This window comes from Pseudorasbora parva, chromosome 20 (assembly GCF_024679245.1).
Source record: "Pseudorasbora parva isolate DD20220531a chromosome 20, ASM2467924v1, whole genome shotgun sequence".
In the NCBI taxonomy this organism is placed as follows: domain Eukaryota; kingdom Metazoa; phylum Chordata; class Actinopteri; order Cypriniformes; family Gobionidae; genus Pseudorasbora; species Pseudorasbora parva.
The window spans coordinates 9,579,729-9,600,295 of NC_090191.1; the positions used below are offsets into that span (position 1 = coordinate 9,579,729).

General features: G+C 40.0%; 1 protein-coding gene across 1 annotated transcript in view; it reads right to left on the bottom strand.

The window, feature by feature from the left end:
* Nucleotides 1-6,470: 6,470 nt before the first annotated feature.
* The window catches only part of LOC137049212 (NACHT, LRR and PYD domains-containing protein 3-like), a 34,049-nt gene continuing 19,952 nt past the window's right edge, over nucleotides 6,471-20,567 (bottom strand). The window contains exons 4-9 of the mRNA XM_067427675.1: nucleotides 13,885-14,058; nucleotides 13,279-13,452; nucleotides 11,140-11,313; nucleotides 9,350-9,523; nucleotides 9,227-9,273; nucleotides 6,471-7,418 (exon numbers count right to left, since the gene is read on the bottom strand). Coding sequence (XP_067283776.1) covers nucleotides 6,892-7,418; nucleotides 9,227-9,273; nucleotides 9,350-9,523; nucleotides 11,140-11,313; nucleotides 13,279-13,452; nucleotides 13,885-14,058 — 1,270 coding nt within the window. The 3' untranslated portion in view covers nucleotides 6,471-6,891. The remainder of the gene's footprint in view (nucleotides 7,419-9,226; nucleotides 9,274-9,349; nucleotides 9,524-11,139; nucleotides 11,314-13,278; nucleotides 13,453-13,884; nucleotides 14,059-20,567) is intronic.

Genomic DNA, 20,567 nt, shown 5'->3' on the forward strand with positions numbered 1-20,567 from the left:
GCACAATAAGAAAAGAACAAATGTGCATATTGTCATAAGAGTTTGCACACAGTTCTGTTGTCTCTATGAACAGACCTAAGCTATTCCCAGATATTGCCAGATAATCACTTTACCACTACAATAGCCTACTTATAACAAAATTGGATCGTCATTATTTCTTGCATTGTCTTGAGCATTTACTTTGCTTTATTGTTAGCTTGGATAGCCCATGTCATTATGCTTCATCATATCACCTTCTACTGGATGTAAAATGCTCTCTGGTAGCCTACATTTTATAATGTTAAGAGCTACTTCTGTAGTTATTTCGGTGAAAGTAACTCAAAAGTAATACAGGAGTAATGTAACGCATTACAATTCTAAAACAATAATATTGTAATGTAAAGAATTACTTTTAAAATAGCAGTAATAAGTAATCTATAATATATTACAGTTTGGAAGTAACTTGCACAACACTGTTTCCAGCTCACGTGGGGAAGACATGTTCACTTCATTTCACTGCGGAATAGTTTGTAAACAAATCTCCGGTCGATGCTGGATGTGGATCCGACAGGAATGGTGCAACACACTTATGTGAGTAAAACATGTTTTTATATGTGATAGTATTGCACTGTTATAGATCGTTGTTCTTATGTGTACATGTCTAACAGAGCAAACCTTTGGCACGCTGGACTCAGACACGTATGGACCAGGGCTCGCAAAGCCTGGCAGGCCGATGAATCTCATTATATTCTGTTCTTGTTCTGTTATTCTATCTTTCTCTCTCTCTCTCTCTCTTGACATCTGAAGGGAGGCACGCGCGCCGAACATGTATGTGTGCACGCAGTTCGCACTTATATCGTCCGATCTTGCGGGCTATGTGTAATATAAAAATAACAGTCCAATCAATCAAAGGTCGATGAGAAATAAATCATTGTGTTTGTTTGATAAAGACTTTTATGAGCCCTGTGGTCGAGAGAATCATTCTGGTTGCCGCTTCTCCCTCAATCTCTCCTCTCTCATGTGAACTGACAGGGGAGTAGGGGTGTAACGATTCGTTTGACAATGATTCGATTTGTATCACGATTTGAGGTTGTCGATACGATTTAAGGACAATATTGGTTCATTTAGAACAATATGATCCAAAATGATTCAGTGACTTGAAATCGATTCAGTAACTTTTAAGCCAAAAATTTAAATCAGTGTGACTGTTTTATTTCAGCCGAATCGAATCGTTTTTTTAAACCTTTCTTTACACCCCTACGGGGGAGTTTAAGCTCATTAAATATGCAAATCTTATCCAATCTTAGCTGTGGGCGTTTACTTCCAAGTGCGTTTGGAGAGAGCCTCAAAACAAGTATAGAAAATGGCCTATTACTTATTAGTTATGATGTTTTTGAATGTAAAAACCACACAAACATCATTAGTTGAACATTTTTTAAGAGGCAGTTCATGACACCTTTAAATAATCAACAGCAGGATGAGCCGAGGCTCATCAGAACAACTTTCACACGTGAGGATGCATACAAAGCTCACACATATTTTCTAGATATGAAGGCTGGTAATTGAGAAAGAACTCAAATCTTTTGGTGAAGACCTCCACAACATGAAAGTCTGACTGTGGTGTGTTTTGCATTCATTCACTTGCAATGACTGTAAGGAGGACGACCTTCACTTCCTGTAGAAGCTCCTCATGATTTATGATTAATTTGACCACCACGTTCCATTTTTTGTACTTTATGTTTCACCATCAATGAATCCTCAGTCTCGCATACCTTTTGTTTAGGACATCTGATGATGACCTGAAAGAATTCAAAGAAGTTATTTGAATTTTTTTGTGTGGTAATAATCTACAATATAGAGTAATGCAGTTGATGGCTACATTGACAACAGTGTTGCCAAGTTTGTTAATAAGTATATGGAGTATGGAGTAGCTTTGCAGCATTTTATTACTTATTACTTTAACAGTCAAGACCTAAATAAGCTATCAAGACCAAGCAACACTAACTTAAGTTCTCAAGTTACCAAAGATTTGGTAAAACCAAAGCCCTTACTATAGACATATGACACGAGGACATCAACAGATTTGGTTAGAGCGCATGAAAACAGGGTTAGTACAAATAAACCATATTTCAGTAACCGAAGTAAGCAGCGGGCAACATGTCTGTAATGAAAATCAGGTTGTTCTGCACTGTTACTGGATGTTAAAACATCTAACAATACAACTAACATACCTTGTGATTCTGCATTGAATATTAGCGCTTCCAGGGTTCTCAGGGTTATGCCAGACAGTCTCATTTATTTGAAAGACCTGTCATGGTTTCTACTGCGGAGGCTTCCTTGTTCTTTGCGGAAGATTCAGTTTCAAAGCTAAATGTAAAAGCGCCCATTTAAGCGAGCTTGTTTTTGTACTGTTCTGTTCTGTTTTTCATTAAGAACACACCTTTAAACAAGACTTAAAAAAGAATTAAACACACCTTTCAAGCAATTTGCTCCCAAATTGGTACTCATTCTAAAGTGAAAGTATAATCTGTGTGGCTGCATGGGAATTCATGATGGTGCACATTATGAATGCAGCCTCCATTTTTCGTGAAAGATAAAGATAGAAATGCGCACAGGAAATAAAAACATTGGAAAAATTATATACGATCCGCCTAATCCTGGCCAAATCACAGAGATGCCGAGTCGCACAGGACTAATATTATCATAGGACCTCGTTGTTTGGCGAAATATGGTAGGTAATTTCCGGAGGAATTTTTACTTTACAAATTAGAGACATGGCCGATTCACATATTCTCTGCAATTATTACAAATCACCAGAGGTCACCAGATAATACTAATCCCATGCAAATAGGGCTTAAACCACCTTTTCCGTTGCTCTGACTGGTTGTAGCGCTAGCCTATTGTGTACAGAGGTAATTTGAAAGACAACCGTTTTTCCCAGCCCTCGGATTGAACCCTGCCAACGGTGTTTTCCCAGACCCAACACCTTGATGTGGGTCTTGTTTGTCAGGCTACCCAACTGCTGCATTTCATCATATTTCCTTTTGCAGTGCTGAGCATTATAATAACCAATCTGACATGTTTCTGTCGAGTGTGATGGCCAATCAGAAGCATTCAGATTAGTACAAAAGATTCATGTCCCAGTGTCGTCAGCTTCCGTGATTTTAATGGGAGTGTTTTTGAGAACACTTAAACTCATGTTAGACCCACGCTAGAGGTCTTCACAGCCCTTGAGTTGGAATCTGCTCCAATTCTGTGGACATGGACAGTGTGCATTGTTAGAGGATGCCATGATTTAATACATACATATTTGCAAGTAGATCTAGCCTAGAAATCTAGACGCACCCTAGCGGCAGCAAATTTAATTTGCCCACAAGTGTTGTCTAGGAACTCTCAATACCATTCTGAGCTGCGTTCCCCAAAATCTGGACGGCCCAATCACATCATGTATAGAGTCCGTGGGCGGGGCCATAATGACGACAGCCGAGTTGCGTTTGCGTGCTTCTAGTAAACACAGAAACTGGCGAATGGCGGCGGTCTTACGAATCAGCTCTGACCGCGACTCTGGAAGACTTGAGTTAAGCTTTTCTCTGAGAAAAGAACAAAGAACGGCACTGAAGTCATTCTTAAGCCCTATTCGGACTGGATTAGTTTAACATGGGGTCATGGGGGTAAAGTCATTTTACCTCAGGATGTCTGTAATATCAATGGCCAATTCGCACAGGATAAGACATCTCAGTAAAACTAGCAGAAGTGGGAGGAGTAACTTGCTTTACGCACCTCCTTGACGTCATGTGCGTATGACGTTACCGTTATAATGTGAGCAAACACACAACCTGAGCGCCAGTCTGAACTCCGTCTCCAATATATATGTGTGTTTTAATAAACAGTTAGGTCCAGTCTAACGATTCTGATTGGATTATGTTGGTAATAGACACTTTCCTAGAGCTAAAATGTGTTGTGCCTCTAATAAGTGCTTTTGATCTTCTTTTTGCTTTAAATGATATGCGGAAAATACTGGACATTTTCCACAGATTTGTCCCACCACCTACAACGCAACCGAATGCTTCAAGCGCCTCCAAGGTCGCAAAATGTGCTCTTTTTTTAACTTTTAAACAGGCAATGACGGAATTTTACCATACATTTTTACAGCAGGTCTATTCGAACGGGATTAGTATTACCTGAGGTAATTTTTCCGGACCTTTTTACAGAAGGTAAAAGTCTCGGTAATCTTTACTGACATTGTCCGTAATGATTACCGAGATGGCACATTCGGACGGGACTAAAATCACAGAGAACCTCTGGTTATAATTAATTTACCCCCACGTCCCCATGTTAAACTAATCCAGTCCGAATAGGGCTTTAAAAAGGGAAGATGTGTTCGGAGTTTAGCCGACCGGATACGGTGAATGTTTAATCAGTCAGCGAGCTTTGCTTCACCGTCGTTGCTCCGGTTGGTGTAGCGCTTTCCTATCGTGCGCAGAGGGAGTTTGAAAGACAACCGTTTATCCCACCCCTCGGATTGAGCCCTGTCAATGGTGAGTTTCCAGACCAAACATCTTGATGTGGGTCTGGCTTGTCAGGCTAAAGTAGATCCACACTTCAGCTCGTATTGCTTGCACCAATGTGATTTGTTGGTGGTGTTACAAAGATTAGAGGGCAGAGTGCTTAGGCTCATTTGTTCAGATTGTCCTACTGTAAGCATTAACATCACACTCATTTGCTGATCATAGTAAGCAGATTTATGAGATGATGGGAGACATCATCAACTGAGCAAATTTGCTTTTATTCTAGCTTTTTTGGAATCTTGAGGGTTTTTGAAAAAATCAGATATTGTCTTTGACAACCATTTTTATACTTATCTGTTTAACGACTTGCTTATTTTCTCATTTGATTTATCTAATATTAGCAAAGTGATATCAATGACAATGAAATATAGTTATTTCTCAGTCACAAATTACATTTGAGAAAATATAAAAATGTAATAATATTTAATCATTTTAAGAATAAAGGTGGAACATCTTCAATTCCAATGCAGTGATGCAGCCATCAGCAGGTGGTGCTGCAACATCCCTAATTCTCACAGCCATGGCTCCAACTAACCAAATTATTTAGGATTACTTGAAAATTACAATCAGGTGTATTTTATTAGGGTTAGAACTAAACTCTGCAGGAAAGAAGACCTCAAGGACCAGAGTTTATCACCCCTGCATAAAAGTATGTTGTACAATAAAAAATATTGTAACTTTCAGACCTAAAACAAGTTAGGGCCTAAAACAGACCTAAACCAAGACTGCAATTTGTGACATCAAATGTGACAAAATTTTCATCAGACTACCTCCACAGCAACAACAGCAAATATGTATGTAACAATCAAAATAAATAATAAAAACTGTATTTAAAAGTATTTCAGTACAAGCATTTCTAGCATTAATAAAATATTAATTTGACAGTAGACAAGGCAAGTGTATTTATATAGCACATTTTATACAAAATAGTAATGCAAAGTGATTTACAAGAAATAAAAACATCATGCATAAAAATTACAAAATGTCAATAAAAACAGATAATCCTGAGTCATTACATTCGGTGCACTCTCGTCTAAATGGAAGAGCCAGAGAGCTTCGGTTCACAAGACACAGTAGTAGGGGTGTAACGATTCGTTTTAACAACGATTCGATTCATATCACGATTTGAGGTTGTCGATACGATTTAAGGACGATATTGGTTCATTTAGAACGATATGATCCGAAACGATTCAGTGACTTGAAATCAATTCAGTAACTTTTTAGCCAAAAACACAGTAGTAGCAACTCCCGGCTTTCCTAGGGAAGCCTCTGGTGGTTTCCAGTGCCCCGATAATATTATTTTAAGAGCACTCCATAAGAATGTTACATTGAATGATTAGAAAATAGATGTAACTGTTACAAATTCTAGATACATGTACAATCGTATTGTTACGTCTTCCCTTAATCTAGGGGAAAATAGGGAACGACAAACAAAAAAAGATGGAGACTGAGGTTCTCCAGCTCTCCAGACCCAGAGTAACAAATAATCAAACAACTTTTCAATTCTGAAATGGTGTTTCTGCCTTTTATTGTTACCAAGCAGTGATCACAAATTTAAATATAAATTTCCCTTGAAATAAAGCCCATTCATAAATACAAAAAGACAAAAAGAACAAACTTTACCTCGGGAGGAGGGCCTAAACAAAAGAAAACAAAAATACCTCTACCTAAAAGGAATTAAGTATTAAATTACCTACATTAAAGAAAAACAAATAAAACAACAGATAACTTCCCTCACTCCCTAACTAACCATTAAACAGGAGAAAAGATATTAGGTATCCTCCACCCTACTTTAGTACCCTACGTAGCACCAAATTTTGGGCCCTGGGTACAAACCATCTTGCTGGGCCCCCGTACCATGTATGTGTATGTATAGAAAACTGACTTCTAAGGCCCCCCCCCCCCCCCCCCCCCCCCGCCTTGGGCCCTGGTTACTCAGTACCCTTTATCCCCCCAGTCCCACGCCCCTGGTAACAATACCCACTGTTTAAGTGGAATTATTACACATTTTATATATGCGTATGCGTATGTAATTCCGGGTATCTGTATGTGATTCGTGTGTATGCGATTCTCTACATTGTGGGTTTTAAAATGCTCCCACAAGGTTAGAAATGATTATGTTGGGACAAATATTTGGTCCCATGCGGAAAACAGCTTATAAATTTACTGAAGTATGTTTTTTTACATAGAATGTTTGTACAACATTAAAAAAAAACATGTCTATGGAAAGTCCCCATAAAACACAGCAACCCAACATACGTGTGTTCTTGTGTGTTAAAGATTTATAAAGTATTTAATTTACTTATGTGCTACATCTCTGTTTTTGCCCAACAGCTTTTCAAAATTAAAAAAGAGACACTGTGGTGTTCAAGCGGTAAACCCAAAATCCAGCATAGAGAGGCTCAGTAAATTTGGAGGTGAATGTGTGTAAGTGTGTGAGTGTGCGTGTGTCAGAGACAATGTAGAAAGACAGAGTACCAGCTGACACATCCAAATACACTGCAACTCTTTTAAAGGAGCCTGAAGGGACACGTATGTCAGTTGACTTTTTATCGTGCCAAACAGTGAATCTGTTATCAGAGCAGTTCAGACTCCAGGAGTGTTCATTGAGTCCAAACTGAGTGTCACTCCACCCTTTCCTGTTGATTCCTTCATATGTCACTGATACATCAACCTCTCCACTCCATTCAGCCTCCCAGTAACAGCGTCCAGACAGACTCTCTCTACACAGAACCTGAGGACACTCATCAAATCTCTGTGGATGTTCAGGATATGACTGATACTTTTCCAAGCATGTCACCTTTCTGTTCTCATCAGAAAGAATAAGTTCAGTGTTTACTGTGTTTGGATCCAGTGTGAGATTACAGGCATCTGAACACAAGAAGAGAGAAAGTTTATAACACAACAACAGTCACAAAAGGTGTGTTTGTGTCAGTGATGGAGTACTCGAGTCCTGGACTCGGACTCGAGTCCGACTCGAGTCCTTATTCTCTGGACTTGAGTCCGACTCGAGACTCCGTTCTCTGGACTCGTGACTCGACTTGGACTCGCGGACTGATGACTCGTACTTGGACTCGAGTCTCAAGGATATATAAAATCGGACTTGAGGATTCATCAAATGAATTACGTTGTTTCCTACTAAATAGATTATAAAATTTGATATAAGATGTTACACTTTTCCTGTTTCGGGCTCCAAGACCAGCCGTGAACCGTGATCTTTTTTCCCCTCACAGACACTGCTACCGCTCGCTCTCCTTGCTTGACCACACACTCACTGACGTCACTCACTTTACGCCGCATTCTCCTGCATTATTCGCGGTCTAAATGTTGTCATTAGGAAAATGCAGAAACTATTATTGACTAATGCATATATGATAATAAACAGAGGAAGCTAGGGTTGGGCGATGTCTGCCTATTTGACATGAGACGTCAACGATGTCTAAGTACAGTGAAGCGAATGTACAGTGACGGGACATAACTGCCAGATTCAAACTGTGCTTTCTGCAATGGCTGACGCTGAGCCAAAGACGGACGCGCTCAGCGCTTAATCCTGTTTATGTTTATTTTAGAATTCATTCAGATATTTAAATACATATAATTTATAGCAAAATAATACATTTATAGTTTGTAAAATACATAAATGTGTCTATGGAAGCAGCAATAAACAATCCTTTCAAATGTATTTGTCTACATACAGTACAGGCTAAAGGTTTGGACACATTACTGTATTGTTTTTGAAAGAAGTTTCTTCTGCTCATCAAGCCTGCATTTATTTGACAAAAATACAGAAAAAAAAATGTAATATCGTGATATATTATTACAATTTAAAATATTTTGTTTTCAATTTATTATACTTTAAATTATAATTTATTTCTGTGATAAAAGCTGAATTTTCAGGATCATTCCTCCAGTCCTAAGTGATCATGATCCTTCAGAAATCATTCTCATATGAGGATTTAATATGAGTGTTGGAAACAGTTCTGCTGCCTAATATATTCGATGAATAAAAGGTTCAAAATAATTATTCAAAATAAAAACATATTTTCAAATAATATAAATCTCCTTCACTGTCACTTTTTATCAATTTAACACATCCTTGCTGAATAAAATGATTGATTTATTTCAACAAAAAAAAGACTGACCCCAAATTACTGACCAGTAGTGTATAGTGTTTATACAAAAGAGTTCTATTTTTAAAACATTTGCTTCTTTTTTTTATTTTTTTATTTTTACTTTTTATTCATCAAAGTATTATAAATAAGTATCACATGTTATGAAAAAATACTAAGCAGCAGAACTGTTTCCAACTTTAATAATGAATCATCATATTAGAATGATTTCTGAAGGATCATGAAATGAATGATAATTTAAAGTATTGGACTCGAACACGGGACTCGAGCCTCGACTCGGACTCGAACTCAGGTAATGGTGACTCGACTCGGACTCTTCTTTGGTGACTCGGACTCGGAACACTGGGACTCGAGACTCGACTTGGACTCGACAGTTGGTGACTCGACTACAACACGTGTGTGTGTGTGTGTGTGTGTGAGTGTGAGTGTGAGTGTGAGTGTGAGTGTGAGAGAGAGAGAGAGAGAGAGAGAGAGAGAGAGAGAGAGAGAGAGAGAGAGAGAGAGAGAGAGAGAGAGAGAGAGAGAGAGAGAGAGATATTGTAGACATACATTTCTGTAGTCCTGCTGTAATCCTGAATTCTCCACCATGGTCCACACTATAAAACACACAGTGTCACATTCTGCTGCAACATCTGATGCAATCAGTAAACACACACTCATAAACAAACATACTTGAGTTTGTCCAGTCTGCAGCGTGGATTGCTCATTGTATCATGCAGCATCTTGACTCCTGAATCTCCTGGGTAATTGTAGCTCAGATCCAGCTCTCTCAGGTGTGAGGGGTTTGAACTCAGAGCTGAAGACACATATCCACAGCCTTTCTCTGTCACCATACAGCCAGACAATCTACAAATACATACAGCAACAGTATTAGTGACATTAGTATGTAAATTAGATACCACTAATAGTGATCTATTTGGTTGATTTAGTTGCAGAGGGAACTACACTTTCCTCAAATCCTTATGCTTTTAGGTTTTTTTCTGAAATCAATCAAGCAGTATAAAATCAGTTTGAAAGTTTCTAAACTCAAAAAATATAAGGGCAAGAAAATAATGTTTGATATAATCACTCATCTATTTATATGATTTTTACAGTTTTAATACTGTGTACTCTGAATGTGGATTGCTCATTCTCTCTCATACAAAATTGAGATGCAGTCTGATTGTAGTTTCACTGTTACATTCCAAGTTGTCAGTACAAATATATATATAGCATTTCCACATGCATAATGTGAGAATTTACAGGACTAGGACTACACTGTAGTATCCACTTATGAGTGTTAAATTCAGTTGTTTATGGATGTTTTACAGTGGGCTGTATTTGGATTTTGTGTGTGAAAAATTACATTGCTAGGCATTTAGTCACAAAATTAATAAAAATGTACACTTAGTTAAAGTGAATTCACAACACAAATGTATATGAAACAGAATATATTTTATTATAATTATATCATTATTTATAATATATTTATTTTAAGGCTCATATCAGAATGTTTTTGCATCCGTTGAAATAATATGTATGCTGTAACTGTTTGAACAAAATAACATATTTCTCATGTCACTGACATTCTAAATATCTATCTGTGTATCTATATTTGTTTTTGCAGTGGTTGCTATAATCAAAATAATGAAACATTTAAAAAATAATAATTTTAAAAATTAATATAAATCTAAAAATTATTATTAATTTAATTCCAGGGAATGTAAGCACTTTTAAACTTTCAAAATTAAGAAATATTAGATGTCAAATACTTAAAAATGGAATATAATACGAGGAATCACTTAATGCATTGGTTCCCAACCATGTTCCTGCAGGCCTACCCACAGTGCACATTTTTTTGCACACTGACACACTCTAATCAGGTTCTGGAGTCACAACTAATGAGCTGATAACTTATATATGGTATATGGTGTGGTAATGTTGGGTATACATTTGTTCCAAAAGTGTTATGTATTTTAACAGCATTCTTTGCACCTTTTAATGTTACTTTAGCAAGCTGTTGAAGTAAATGTATTATTTTTTCCTATCAAAACTATGGTTGTGATAAATGTCAGAACATCAAGTACTGTTTTTTAAAATAAGGCATTATTTAAAAGACTTATTATGAAGATTGCAATTCTGCAATGAAAGGTGTCTGAGGGCTAATCTTGAATTATCTTCTGATTGGCATTACTATTTAAATTTACTGTATTCTGCTTCTTCTCCATCACACACAATACTATTTTTTATACTATAATTTGGTGTGTAAAGACGTTATGGTGATATTATTGCACTTCATACATTGTGTGCTGTGTCAGAGCATCCCAGAGTAAAAATAAGACAATTTATTAAATTAAGTTTTCAGTTCAAGATTACAGCAAATAAAGCAACTGGGTTCTGATGTGATATACAAGCTTCCATGAAATCAAGAGCACCAAAGTTACACATTTAATTGTATCAGTGTAAATATTTATCTTAATTACCTGAGTATGTTCAGATGACAGTTTGAACTCTGCAGTCCAAAAGAAAGTAGCTTTATTCCTGAATCCATTAGGGCATTGTTACTCAGGTCCAGCTCTCTCAAATAAGAGTTTAATAATTGTAGAACTGAAGACAAACTTTCACAGCACTGACCAGTGAGATTACAGATGGCCAATCTAAACAAAAATTAAGCAGGAACATGTCAAAACCAATGAGATAAAGAATATGTTTACATTACAACAATGTAGTAAAAAAAAAAAAAAATCATTTTGCGTACAGACAACAATATTGTCAAAACGATCCCCGTTCACACTGATCTGCAAAAATAATTACAAATGTATATTCTACAGCAGGGCTGACAGCTCTGGTCATTACGATCCACTTTCATGCAAAGTTTAGCTCCTACCCTGATAAAACTCGCAAGCTTGCAGCTTTCTATTAATCATGTTTTATTATTTTTGGAGCTAAGCACTGCTGGAAAGTGGATCTTGAGGGCCAGAGTTGCCAACCCATTTTCTACAGTTTAGTGGATTTTCAACTGAGCAGGTTTGTTGGGAAAAAATTAGGGTTCAATATTTTGTCTTGTCCAAGGAAGAAAAACACAACAGTCAAGCTCAGGCTAGTTTAACCTAATAATCCTGTCATAACCCTGTTAAGGTCCACTGTCATGTAACAGGGTTGTTTTAAACCCATTACTAGCTAGGGAACAACAACATGCCTGCATAAAAATATTTCAAAAAGATATATACACAGCAATTTATTCTGGTCCTTGAATCTGATTATATAGGAAAAACAGCGTATACATTTTTGACAAATAAGGTTATTCACAAAAGATCAAAATGTAAAGGTTGTACAATTATCATTCTGTCGAGCAGCCCAGGTTTGTTTTGGGTTTGCCGTATGCTTTTTCTCAGTTGGTCTAAGTCTTTTGCTCAGTCTACCTAGTCAGTTCTACTTGTCCTGATTTCCCTTAGTCTGCTCTTAACTTAGGTTTACCTATTGTTTATTTTGTGTATTTTCTCTCTGTTACCATTCCTACCTCAAGTCTACCTCTTCCTTTCTGCTTGCTGTGCAGCGAGTCGCATACCCAGTCTTAGAGTGATCATTCTTGATTATTCATGTTAACTCATACAGAGCATTAACCAAGGTTACCCGATAAAGTAAAAATTCAAACTCAATTTAATGTTGAGATTAACATACCAACAATGAAAAATACTTCCATAGCATGTATTAACCTTAGTTAAAGTTACAAATGGAATCTTATGGTAGTGTTACCATTTCATACAAATCTAAACAGTCTGCTTTTTTAGAAGGAGATTATCTAATAAAAACAAAAGCATTTCTGCTTTGTTTCTGTTTCTGTCGGCAGCATGACGATACAGTTTGCTTTCTCACATCACTAACTTTATATGCAACATTTGGGTAGGACTTGCGTGTTTTTATCACATTGTTTTAACTGCTTGAGGTACTGCTAATTTTTTAGCGTCATTTCTCAGCCTCGTCGACAAACATACACAATGCTGTTCTTTACCTGTTAATTTAGCATCTAGTCAAGAAATTAATTACGTTATAATGATTTGGCAACAAGTACTGTAGTGTTCAGTATTCATACCGTCGTGTTTTAAACGCGCATCTGATTTATCAGCGCTCTCTGTGCAGCGTTTCCGTGCAGCGTGTAGCCTCACGTGTGAATATAAACATGAATATAAGGTGTCAGTGATTTTTTCCCCCCGCATCTAGAGGCCACTCTTGTGCTATATAATGCCAGCAGATCCTTCTCAGAGCTCTCGTACTGTGTAATGACAACGCACCCTTCTCAGCCGCTCCAGCAACGGACGCATCATGCGGTGTGGATTTTTGCCGATAACCGATTTTTCTACAAATCACTTATCGGGGCCAATTAATCGGCAAAACCGTTGAATCGGTCAACCTCTTCCCAGTCTGTCCCACTGCCTTCTCTTACAGGTACCTGCTCAGTCACTTGGGTTCTTTACTCATCTCACAAATGTTTATTCATTACAAAATAACATTTTATTAAAATAGTCATTTTGTTACAGTTATCAGATGATGCTTATCTAAAATAAAATTTGATCACTTCATGATACACATATTTGAGTATAGTGAAGAAGTGAAAGTCACACCTCAGTATGTTCAGTTGACAATATGAACTCTTCAGTCCAGTAGAGAGTAGCTCCACTCCAGAATCCTGCAGATCATTGTTACTCAGGTCCAACTCTCTCAGAGGGGAGTTTGATGATTGTAGAACTGAAGACAAACTTTCACAGCACTGAGCAGTCAATCGACAACCTGCAAGTCTGAATGAAACAAAGGATTCAGTAATTAAAATGTCAGAATTAACTGACTTCTGACTGACATTTACATACCTTCCTTGAAAAATAAATCTTATACAACAAATAAGCCACAAATCCTTTTGTATTGGAACCCTTGCACCCATAGTAACAAATCATTCATAACAGTTTACATTTGATTTATATAGGAGTGTTTTACATACTATAGATTTACTACAACATGATAGGCCACACATTGTGTTATATAGGTCACACCTGTGCACTTATCAATGAGATAATCTATAATTAGCGAGCATACAAATACACCAGAACACTTAAAATACTGCAAAATAACACAATTATTGACACAATAATAATTGAATATTCTAACTTATCAGCCAGTAATACGTTGAAAAATGATAGATTATGCACATCACATAGTGAATGTAAAGGTCAAACCTCAGTATGTTCAGATGACAGTTTGGACTCATCAGTCCCACAGAGAGTAGCTTCACTCCTGAATCTTGGATGTCATTGTTACTCAGGTCCAGCTCTCTCAAATAGCTATTTGGTGATTGTAGAGCTGAAGACAAACTTTCACAGCACTGATCAGAGAGACCACATCCAATGAGTCTATAACAGAGGATAATAATGAGGGGATGGATGTTAAAACTGCTGACGCGATCGTCATAGTGACAACAGCCAATCACATTAACTTGCCGCTTGGACCAAAACACAACACAAAAAAAGCGCCTTTTTATGACAGCTAGTCTGAGACGAAATGGATGCCGATTTGGTTGTATGTGTGAGTGTGATTGCCCGTGTAGTTGTTGTCAGTGCACTACAAAGGTGCACGAAGCTGTTAAGTACAATAAATCCTGAAAAAGCGCAGACAGCGGGAAGAATATCACGTAGTGGTCCAGGAGCTGCGTCTGGATGGTTCACGGAGCAGTAATGAACGCAATTGGCTAGCGTCTGCTGTAGGATATTTGCAAACGGCGATCTGATTGGATGACGCCTGCGCTGGCGCTTGAAAAGTTGAGAAATCTTCAACGTCTGCCGCTTGCAACGCGAGTGAAGCGCCCCAACAGAACCCACAATTCAGTTCGGCAACGGATGATGTCACACATTCAAAGTAAATGGGAAGCGTTAACGCCTACGCCCCGTGTGAATGCGGCGTTAGAGTAAAGGTTCCAAAGTTCTAATTTATTGCTATTTTCCATGTTTGTGGCTATAAACTGTGTGTGTTGTGTTTAAATGGTGCAAATACACCAAAACATTTTTTTCCACAATTAGTTATATAGTTATAATGACATATATACTGGTTAACTCGTATAACTCGAAACTCCTCTTTTCTGTCTTTGTGCTCCCGCTGTTGCTCTGGCTGAAATAATAACTGTATAATGAGACATGAGAGATCACTCAAACCTACTCGTATTGCATTAGTTTGTGAAAAACTAATATCAATGCACATGGAAGCAATGCGCAAGGGCAGAAGTTGAGGTTGTGGCTCACCTTTACACGCTACAATTCTGTATAGACAAAGATTAGCTTTATGAATATCAAATTTAAATTGAAAGATGCATTTTTAGCGACACTCAGGGTAGAAATCCTGTTCGCGGGGCACTGCGGTGAGTTTGAAAGGGGCACTTTCACTTTGAAAGAGGCGGGGGCTCAAGCCAACATATTGTTTTGTTACTGTTAAAGGGTTAGTTAACCCAAAAATGAAAATTATTTAATTAATTACTTACCCTCATGTCGTTGGACAAGACCCATAAAGGCACTGAACACATCGATACAAAGTCCATCTCACTACAGTGGCTGTACAATAATTTTACAATGCAACGAAAATAGATATTGTGCGCACAAAAATCAAAATAACGACTTTATCCACCAAGTTATTGACATGAACTCGACGCATGCGCAAGAATATGACACAGATCCGCCGTCCGAATACATGACCCGGAAGCTAAGAGGAGCACCACTATCGTGTGAGTTCACGTCAGAGACCTACACGGAAGACAATAACTTGGCGGATAAAGTCATTATTTAGATTTTTTTTTTAAACTATTTCTTTCGCATTGTAAAATTATTGTACAGCCACTGTAGTGAGATGGACTTTGTATCGATGTGTTTAGTGCCTTTATGGGTATTGTGAGTGGAAATATCTGAGTGGGTCAGTGGGAATGTACTGAATGCCAATGGAGGCCTATCTGAAGCCTTTCTCAGCCATCAGCTTTCAACAAAAATATCTTCATTTGTGTTCCGAAGATGAACGAAGGTCTTACGGCTGTCCAACGACATGAGGGTGAGTAATTAATTAAATAATTTTCATTTTTGGGTGAACTAACCCTTTAAAATGAAAGTCCCACAGGTCACACCAAAAAGGACGACCAGCCAGATAAGCAGATGATTTAATGTTGTCACTAACAAAAATGCTTAAGGACTACATTTACAGGTGACAGCAGCCAGGAAATAGTTTCCTCCACCAATACGAAACAATGGGGGTGCGATTGTGATTGTCATCTCATCTTACACCAAACAGCCTCAGAAACCCAATCAAGGTTACATGCTGGTAACAAACCACCCTTGCCAACTAGGGAAAGCCTATTACAACGGCTCGCAAAGAGTCACCCTGGTAAAGATGGACCAGTTTGTGTGGTGTTTTTAATGATTTTATTTGATTGAAGAAAACTATAGGACTGAGTATTGCTATAGATCTCGATTTAATCAGTTACTGATCATTTAAAAATATTCCAGGTACATGTAAATTGAAAAGAGGAAAATCTATTGATATAATAGACTAGGGATTCTCACTATACATTATTGTAAAATGAAAAATAATCTTCAATCATTAATTGAAGAAATTTGAGGGTTCATTACAACCTTTAATGCTACAATTTTAGTAGTTGCAACAATTGCAAAAGTTTTGATAAGCCACATTGAAGGTCTGAATATTATAATGCAATTTGATTAAAGCTTGCAATATAGGTATAAAAAAAATCTGTTAAAAGTATGCTATTGCTAAAGCAAAATTCTGAAAAGCTTACCTATTTTATAGTGTGGTTACTGAATTGATAATCTCCAGTTCTCCAAAATTATAGAAATGTACTAGTTTAAAGAATTAATTGTCAGCAGCCAATTCTAATATCATGGCAAGAGCCGGGTTACACAGAAGTACATTTTAAACAACTATTTCTTTTAAAACAAAATATTCCGTTATACAGTATAAAGTTATACAAAACGTGTTAAAAAAAATAGATGATTCTAAAACTCTTTAGGGTTAGATTATTAAATAGGTCCTTATATAGGTAAAGTAAGACTATTGCCAGCTTGCATTAAAAGCAAACAAAATATTTAAAAAAAATATGGTTAAGATTGTGCAGAACACATAAAGCTTTCATTGCATGAAAATAGAATTTTGGGAGAAGATGATTAGTTGAAGGTTTTTGTCTGTTACGAGATGGTGCAAACTGAAAGAATTGGTAAAGTTTAAGATTGTATTATTCAGATTTTTAATTCGCTTGATAAACTGACAGAAATGTCTGTTTTGACAAAAAGAAGCACATTTTCTTTAACACAAAAGCGGTTGATTGTATTATGTCCTAGTGAATTTAAATAAGCTGATGTGTGATGAATTAAGAAAAGTATAAACTCTGTGTTTTGTGTTTGATTATATGTAAGATAACACATAAGTGAATGTAATGGACATTTTGAACAAACTATATCAAACCATATAAGGTGTTTTTGATATTAAACTCACAAATATACTGTATATATATATATATATATATATATATATATATATATATATATATATATATATATATATATATATATATATATAATGGGAATTCTAATTCCCTTTCGGGGAACTCGAGCTGCGTCGAAACGCTGTGAGAACGCCTCTGCGTTAATGCGTCGTGAAGCGCCTGTAGAACCATTCCATCGGAAAAAAGATCGATCGTCGGCGTGATGACGTCATCGACCGGAAGCTATAAAACGTCCGTGAAAACAAACAGGAACTAGCTTCTGAGCCTTCAGCAAGCGATCTGTGTGAACCTGTCTGTCTATTTGGTGTTTTTGTCTGTCTATTGAAAGAGTTTTTCCACCCTTTGTTAAATATTCCTATATATTTACAAAAAAGAGAAAATAAATAGATAGAGAAATGGCGAGTGAAAGCAGTCAGTTCAAGAGGTGTGTACATCCCTGCCCACGCTACATCACGAGTGGGGATACACACTCTCTTTGTGTTGCCTGCTTGGGAGCGCAGCATGCCCAGGCAGCCCTCGAGGGGGCTGCTTGCGAGCACTGTGAGCGTATGCCACTGAGAACGCTGCGCTCCCGCCGGGCACTCTTCGAGGAGGGTGCCTCGGCTCGTGTTCCCCGCGGCTCTGGTCCCGCTGCTGCCGAGGCAGAGCGGAGGCTGCAGTCGTGGGGTTCACAATTGGATGTTGCAGAGGGGTTTGAGACGGGCGCTGCCTTATCTCTGCCCTCACCTGCTCCATCCAGCGGCTCTTCTCGGGGCTTGGAAGCACGCATTGCGGTTTCTTCCCCCCCGAGAGAGCCGCCGGTGCTCCAACTATCCAGCTCCGAGGAGGTGGACGTTGAGAGCATCGCGACTGAAGATTCGCCACTTCAGTCCCCTGCGAGTGAGGAGCTCGTTGAGGTTCTAACGCGAGCCTTGGCCAGATTAAATATTGACTGGCCCGTAGAAAGATCTGAGGCAGGAAGAAAGAGATCTAGCAAATTAGATGAAAGATTCCTGCCCGCTCGCGCTTCAGAACCTCAGCGGCGGGGCCTGCCATTCTTCCATGATTTGCACACCGAGGTGGCAACATCATGGAGGAGACCGGCATCATACCGTGTGTTCAGCCCTCAGACTTCGGTCTACAGCAACATCATGGGGCTGAAGCACTACGGTTATGGGGCGATGCCAAAGGTAGAAGAGACGCTCGCGAGCCATCTCTCGCCTTCCTCGGCATCGTCCCTGAAGGCCCCGACTTTGCCCACCAGACCATTAAAAACAACGTCGGCACTGGTGGGCAAAGCGTACTCGGCGGCAGGTCAGGCTGCTGCATGCCTGCATACCATGGCTATAATGCAGGCTTATCAGGCTGACCTGCTCAGGGACTTAGATGGACGTGATGAAGTGGGGGGTGATGTCATAAATGAGCTAAGAACAGCAGCTGATCTTACTCTCCGGGCCACCAAAGAGACGGCCAGATGTGTTGGCCGCTCTATGGCAGCATTGGTGGCTACGGAGAGGCATTTGTGGCTCAACCCCACTGAAATCAAGGAGAGGGAGAAAAGCTTCCTGCTCGACGCGCCGCTGTCTCCTGGTGGCCTCTTCGGTGACGCAGTACACACTGTCACCGAGAGGTTCCAGGAGTCAAAGAAACAAGCTGCGGCGCTAAAGCAGTTTCTCCCTCTCCGGGTCCAGGTCCCTGGGGCTGCCGCTGACATCAGGCAGCCTAAGCCGAGTACGAGCTCCACTCACAGGGCGCAACAAAAGCAGAGCGTCGCCGCTCGAGCTCCCCCTCAGCGCGGGGACGAGGGGCGGCGCTCTCAGGCGAGGCCTTCGAGGGGCAGGGCTGATCTGCGGACAGTCCTGATCGCCAAGAAGGCCTCGTCGAAGCGTTCCTGACGCCAGAAGCGTCAGGACGCTGAGGGTGGTTCCCCCCGTAGGGAAGCGGTGTTTACCCCTGCCAACGGTACCCGCTTCCCTACGGCACCCTCGGGGGGCCGTGCTGCCAACCCCGCCGCAATGCCGGGGCGCAGTCGGTCTCCGCGGGCCACCCGAGGGTGGTCCGCACCCCCTCTGGGGGGTCCCCGAGCAGTCAAGTCAGTCGTTCCCTGCCGGTCCGCCGCTTCAGGGCACTGCATTTGTTGCTCAAAATACACCAGAGGCCAGCCTCGAGAGGCTGGTTCCCTTAGTAGATTTTCTAGACGAATGGAAACGTCTATCAAATATATCTCGTTGGGTCCTGCAGATAGTAGAAAGGGGGTACGCCATTCAATTCAAAAGTCGGCCACCTCCTTTCTGCGGTGTCCTACCTACAGAGGTGGGCCCGGAGCAGGCTCTGGTAATGGCACAGGAAGTAGCGACACTCCTGCAAAAAGGGGCTATAGAGAGGGTTCCCCCTCCCAGCAGGGAGTCTGGCTTTTACAGCCGTTACTTCATCGTGCCGAAGAAGGATGGGGGCTTACGCCCGATATTAGATCTGCGGCTTTTGAATCGCTCGGTGGCCAAGCTCAAATTCAAGATGCTTACACTCAGACAGATTGTAGCGCAGGTCAAATCGGAGGATTGGTTTGTCACCATAGACCTCAAAGATGCGTATTTTCATGTCTCCATCCTTCCACATCACAGGAAGTTCCTGAGGTTTGCCTTCGGGGGAGAGGCATACCAATATCGTGTACTTCCCTTCGGTCTAGCACTGTCACCCCGCACGTTCACCAAGTGTGTGGATGCAGCTCTGGCGCCGCTGCGTCTACAGGGCATCCGCATACTGAACTATATCGACGACTGGCTGATTCTAGCGAATACAGAGCAGATGGCGGTTCAGCATCGAGATGCTGTTCTCGCCCATATGTCGAAGCTGGGGTTGAGGCTGAACGCCAAGAAGAGTGTGCTTTCTCCGGCTCAGAGAACCACTTTTCTAGGTGTGAACTGGGACTCGGTAATTATGCGGGCGCAATTATCGCCAACACGCATAGCATCGATCCTGGCAGCCGCCAAAGAACAGAAGCTAGGCCGAGCCGTCACTGTGAAACGGTTCCAGAAACTGTTAGGTCTCATGGCAGCAGCGTCCAACGTGATACCTTTTGGCCTACTGTACATGAGGCCACTGCAGTGGTGGCTCAAAACAAAAGGGTTCTCCCCGAGGGGAAATCCGCTCCGCACGATCAAAGTCACGCGGCGATGCCTACGTGCTCTGGTCATGTGGAAAAACCCTGGGTTTTTATCTCAGGGTCCCGTGTTGGGGGCTCATGTTCGTCGCGTAACGCTAACGACAGACGCCTCTCTCACGGGCTGGGGGGCGACCATGAGTGGTCGCTCATCCCAGGGTCTCTGGCAGGAACATCAGCGGCACTGGCACATAAATCGGCTAGAGATGCTCGCAGTGTTTCTTGCATTG